Source organism: Schistosoma mansoni, assembly GCF_000237925.1.
Source record: "Schistosoma mansoni, WGS project CABG00000000 data, supercontig 0049, strain Puerto Rico, whole genome shotgun sequence".
In the NCBI taxonomy this organism is placed as follows: Eukaryota; Metazoa; Platyhelminthes; class Trematoda; order Strigeidida; family Schistosomatidae; genus Schistosoma; species Schistosoma mansoni.
In genome coordinates, this window is record NW_017386028.1 from 1,547,736 (window position 1) to 1,554,418 (window position 6,683).

Below are 6,683 nucleotides of genomic sequence, written 5' to 3' on the forward strand. Positions count from 1 at the left end.
TTTTTTTTCCCAATATCTTTGTACTGAGGTTAAATATATTATCTAATCAGTGCATATCATCATTATTGTTACTATTTAAAATAATGAAATATTATGACGTATAACATTAATGAATAGAAGTGCATAAATGTTAATATAACATTGAATATTGATTTATTTATTTATTTGTTTATTTATTTATTATTTACGCGTTTATTTTGAAAAAAAAAACACTGAATAAAGTTTTTTTGTTTTATTTCTTCAGAAAAATAAACTAAATAATTTATAATGCCTAAAAATGAGTGCATATTATCATATTAAATAAGTAATATATATCTAACAATTATATCATATTTCTAATAAAAACAATATTATTAACAGTCTAATGTATTTACTACTAATAATTATAATAATCAGTCAGTTAGTCAGTCACAACGTAGAACATCGTACGTACGTACATCAGTTCGAGTTGCCATGCCACATCAGCACAGAGATGCAGTTGTCAATTCAAATTCCATAGTGGTAGAAGTAGTAAGAGTATAAACAGTAATATGAAATTTTAGAGTTTGAAGATGTTATTCAAGGAGTATAATTCAGTGAAATAAATTTGGAAAGAGAAAAAAGATAGAAATATGAAGAATTCAGAAGATTAGAATTTGGGAGAGCATAAAGGATTATAGGCTATATCGAAGCAATACGCATAGTATGCACATATGCCAATTAGAGACTAACCAGTTGCATTCCTAAAACATCAATGAGAAGATTCAAACAAACAATACCATGTGAATTTAAACTTTACCCCATTGCACAAGAAAGTGGCTATCAGGACTCAGTGGCCGAGTGGATAACGCGATTGCGTTTGAAGCGAAAGTTACTGGGTTCGAGTTCCATAGTGAACATCAACTCTGAGATGCAGGTACATCCAACTGACGAGTCCTGAATAGGACGAAACTCGCGTCCTGGATTCCACTATTAGCCACTATCCATCTTTGCTTATAATAATCAACAGTTTATTTATATAAAAGGATGAAAAATGTATACGTATTTTATTTATCAATTTAATAAATAAATTATATCCATTAAGATATAAAATAGGAAAGACTAGTTCAAAATTCTTCCCCTTTTTTTGATGGATTCACTTCTAAAATTGATAAATCTAGTCTAGTTCTTATAGTGTATTAAACAAAAAAATAGAAAAGAATATCATGATATCTACATCAATTATGAGTTTGATATAATTTTTATGTAAATTTTCAATCGAACTTAATAAGTGACCAGTGGAGTTGAACCGGGTCCGTTGTGAGATGGTAACTCAATGAAAACAATGGTGGACGGTTGCTCAATTTCATGGATTAATTGAAGTCAGACATTAACACCGTTAGATACTGGCTCAATAGTTCTAGAGGTTAAGCGCTGGCGCGCGAAACTAATAAGTCCTGGGTTCGAGTCTCGTGGGGTGGGATCGTGGATGCACACTGCTGAGGAATCCCATAATAGAACGAAACGGCCGTCTAGCGCTTCCAGGTTTTCCATGGTGGTCTAGCTTCACTTGACTAATAATTTTAACTATAAAATATTTTAGTCATCATTTAAAAATTTATAATAATGTTGTTAAAACAATAAAATATTGATTTTATTAAAAATCAATTATGATAATGATAATAGTGGTTGAACACATTCACTTAACAACATAATTTTCTCAAGTTCATTATTACTTTTATTTTATTATTAAGGAGACATTCCATGAAATCGATTTTTTTCTTCTATGTTAATAATATAAGTTTGTTTACATCCTATTAACATGTATATATACTTGTGCTATTAACTAGTTCACTTGCAATATATTTCTCAAATGCCTACTGGCTAGCGTTTTTATAGCGAGTTAATTTTTCTACGGGATGGGGTCGCTAAACCCATGCCAAACCCTTCTCCTTTACTTACATTATATCCAGGCTTTTTTTATTTTAAAAAAAAAACACTTTTAGTGATTAAAACTATTTAGTAAATATATTCTAGTGTAAGGAATCAAGGTAGAGCATAGATAATTATCGTTTAAATTAACCAAATCCAAAGTATGATATTCACCTGTAGTAAAATCATTATATTTTCTAATACCAGAATATATTTGATATCTTTTTATAGATAAGAATAGAATGAAGAGAAACACTGCTCTGTATAATTTGAATGAAGTAACTAACTAATTCTTTGAGAAATCGATTGAAAAACAAATATTTTGGCTACTTTAACAATTTCTTTTTGCATACAATTGAGATCATGAGTCAATTGAAGCTAGACCACCATGAAAAACCTGGAAGCACTAGACGGCCATTTCGTCCCATTGTAGGATTCCTCAGCAGTGCACTTTTTTTTCTTTTATCTCTAGATGATTAGTCAGCACAAATAGATTAAAAGTTCCAAAAAACAAACAATTCTTTCACCAATCATAGTTTATTTCGATAGTGATTTGTGTAGAGTCAGTTTGCGATGTAAATTATCCTAAAAATGAACATCACAAATAATACCTTAAGATGATTATATCACATAAGAAATGGTGAGTTTATGTTTGAACAAATCGGTGTAGTCGTAATAAACTAGTAACTCATCGATGAATGACAATTGTCATCGATACAACTAATAACCGGTTGAGTTTTGTTTTATTAAATATGCGAAATGGGTAAAATTAATTGAACAAATACTTAACATTACTATGAATATTAAAGGTTTTAAATCTACATGAATTCATCGTAACTTGTAGTTTGTCTAATATGATAATGATATACAGATTGACAGTGAGTTCTAAAGGTTATTTGTATTTTTTTACATTCATATTTTTCATAGTTGAAAGCGTGAGTCAATTGAAGCTAGATGACCATGGAAAACCTGGAAGCACTGAACGGCCGTTTCGTTACAGGCGTAAGTAAGTAAGTAAAACTTGATGAGTTATACAATTTAGTGGTGAAATTCATTTAGATGTGAGTATTTGATTCAATAATAAGTTTTATCAATAGTTGGTTCTTTATAAATAAGTAAAAGTAATCTTTTTCTACAAACGAATACACTTATTAGTAATAATGCATCTTACCTGAATTCATTGCCAAATAGATTACATATTACTTATCACACTGAGAGACTTTGAAAGAATATAGTTGTTTTTTTATATAAAATAGTCACAGATTAAAAGTACATTCTTTCTTTTTTAACTCAATCAGATATGGTATTAGATTTTCGAATTTTGATCAATACCTTTTTTCTCAGTGTGTATCCTCCAAAAGCAATTTATACGGTATATTTTTCAACATCACCTAAATTCATGATACCATATTGATTTATTTGAGCGTACTTATCCAAAATCTGTCGTTGTAAAACACTATAATGTAGGTATCTTTAGTTTTTCAGTTGAGTAAAGATGAAAATCAGTTATGCTATGTATTCTTAAATCATCCAAATAAGGTCTACATCAAAAACTGAGTTTTTAGGGTTTTATTGATTATTGTACGATGAATTGATGAAACTGATAAAAGAACTATAGTATTGTAATCAGCAATCTATGATTACATTTTAATTCGACAAGTATGCCACGAGTGGGTTCATAAACCCTTCTGTTTTGTGGGATATGATTTTTCTTCGCATCTTGGAAATCTTCCCATTGAATATCCCAGTGAATATTAACTGTGCAATGCAGGTACATCCAGTTGAAGAGTCCCAAGTAAGACGAAACGCTCGTCCTGAATTCTACTACTAGCCACCATCCATTTTTGCCTAGAATCGAATGGTTGATGAGTTTAGACTTCAGTCAGTTTGTAATAATATGAAATTATCATTACGGTTATTGATTGCAGATTTTAGTCAGTAAACCAAACGTCCAATTTTTACATCTAGCAAATTAGTCACGAAAATAATTTCAACTAACTGATTTTAACATCGGACAACAACACTGATGAGTTCCGAATCAAGATGAGTTTTTATCATGATAACTAATAAGAATGTCTAATAAAACAATCCTTAATCAAATGAAATGTGTCACAACTCATAAAAATAGGACAATCAGTTACATTATATGACTAACAGTTATTAAAATTGTATGTTGGATATATTTATGATAAGCGGTAATATTAACTAGTTTGATTGTAGGAAAGTCTGAGTTGTTGGAGCCATTCAGCTCGTTACTTGTTGCTATTTGATAGCAAAACATTGCTCCAAACTTTAAAGAGGATAAGTTTTGCCTAAAAACCAAGACACTGATTACTTTTTGTAATTTCCTCAAACCATAATTTCTGTATTACCATTCATAAGCATTCTTCGATCCATTACTATTGTTAAGTTAGTCATATTCATCTTGAAATGTATTATTTCATCTTTACTCAACATTCTGGTGATAATAAAAATTGTTTTAAATGTACGGTTATATTGTGACAATGTATTTCATTATGGACTGCCATCAAAACACTGGTATACACTGATGAAATTCAGTGTTTACGAAATGATTATATAATTCAAGCACGAGATTATTTGATTTCTAGTTCGATTCTTAAACGGGTTGTTATATAGAAATGTTGTTAATCTCATCGTCTTCCTTTCCATATGATTTTCAAACTTCAAATTAATAGAGTTCCCTAAAACCGTATTAAAACCCTATTGTATAAAAATAAAGATACCAACCAATCAAATTTACGGTGAAAGTGATTAAGAATACCAACAACAATAGGACATACGTGCAATAAGTGCTACAACTGATCTTAAATGTTTTGGCAAGTGAAACAGTCGTTTTTGAACTGACTATAACAAGGTGACTGCCGAAATCCAGCCAGCATTAAACAGTTGTTTTGTATAGTACGGAACATCGCAAAGTAGATCCATTTACCAGATGTTAGTCTAATCGAATTTGGTTCATAGTATACATCATCTTCAAATTAAAAAGTTTTTAAACACCAGTCATATTAAAAATAATGATATACTTTTCTTCTACATTATCAGTCTACATTTATTAAATCTTGAGCCTTCTAGATTTTTACCGGTATAAAATCATCGATTTTCACTTATGAGGAGTTTTGAACTTCCTGATTTTCAGTGGTTTTCTACCTCGTGTTACAAACTACCGTAAGTTCATATGACATGTATTTAAAAATGATAGTTAACACTTACCTCATCATTTGATGTAACAGATAATAAATGACCTTGATATAAATCAGTTATTTTAAGATTTCTTTTACTTGATGCATTGTTTGTTTGATTATTTAATGGTGAAGTAATTCTACGATTAGTTATAAATCGATGACAAGCTAATTCAGCTTTTGTTGCAGTTAATCCCCATACTCTACTACCTTGTTCACGTGTTGTAGCTAAAATAACTCTTCCTTTTATAGAATGTCGTCGAGATGAATTAGTGGAATGATTTGATGGAAAGTGTGTAGATTTTAATGAATTTATTGATGAATTATTAGTTTTATTTAAATGATTATGGTGTTTTATTAATGGTGATAAAGTTGTGCTGGTAAATTCAATAGTTCTTCCATTTCTATCATTGTTTGTAACTGTTGGCAAAGTTGTACTTTGTATAAACTCTGTAGTATTTATTGTCCCATTTAAGGATGAATTATTGAAATGTAGTGAAGTGTTTGTAGAATTTGGTGAAATTATTGATGAGTTAGTTATGTTACTACTCAAAGAACTAATAGTTGTTCCTGTCAATGGTGTTTCAGTGGTTTCCCTATTTGTTGTTGTAATTACACCATGAGTTGTTATGGGCTCATTAGTAGTAACAGTTCTAGTAATACCTGTGGTAGGTGTTGTTGTATTAGTGGTAGTAATAGTAGTAACAGTTGTATTACCGGTAACATTTGTGTTGTTAGTTGGTATACAGATTAGAAAATTTACAAAACATATTAGTAATACTAGATGAATAAATGATAATCTAATAATCATGGTATTAACACATATATATGTTCAACAAGACTAATTTAGCCTTTTTTATGAGGTTATTTATTACATTTATATGTAAACTTGAATTGAATTTATTTAAGATAATCAGACAATGATAAACCAATAATAATGTCAATTATAATGCACTTAGACAAAATTTTATATTCAATATTATTATTATTATTGAATTTTTGGAGAAAATTATTTATTTAAACACATAAATATTGGTACAAAGAGGCACCAGATATATATGCGCCACACAAATCTCATTTGATTTAAGTGAGGGTTGTGATACTGTCCGGGTGCCCAAACTGAAGCAGGTGGTTTTCTTGGGAGGCCACACCCAGAGCCTTTGACCTAAAGATCTGATCCACAAGGTAGTGGAACATCGTAAGGAGATGCAGTCCCATGGTAGCTGGTGACCAACAATTGGTTCATACGCCATTTGTTCCCTCAGGATACTGGAGTCCATGTGCACCATTAGTTTGGAATCAGGGTTTTCCAACTCCCCTAGGTAGACCCTCCGTGTCTACCAACCAGGTTAAAGCGCCGGACATTCGCTTTTTGTCCTCTCAATTTCGTAGACAACACCCTCGCCACGAGAAGTCAGTGATCACAAGGGGGTTTTGTGGAGATTTTAGTAATTTTATATAGTTAAGATCATGAGTCAATTGAAGCTAGATCACCATGGAAAACCTGGAAGCATTGGACGGCCGTTTCGTCCTATTATGGGACTCCTCAGCAGTACACATCCACTATCCCGTCTCGCGAGATTCGAACCCAGG

General features: G+C 31.0%; 1 protein-coding gene across 1 annotated transcript in view; it reads right to left on the bottom strand.

Annotated features, from left to right (window-relative positions):
- Positions 1-6,683, bottom strand: part of Smp_149610 (hypothetical protein) — a gene marked incomplete at both ends in the record, with an annotated part of 38,506 nt that overhangs the window by 4,061 nt on the left and 27,762 nt on the right. Inside the window, one exon of the mRNA XM_018790626.1 lies at positions 5,122-5,724. Within this exon, the coding sequence (XP_018646139.1) occupies positions 5,122-5,724 (603 nt within the window). The remainder of the gene's footprint in view (positions 1-5,121; positions 5,725-6,683) is intronic.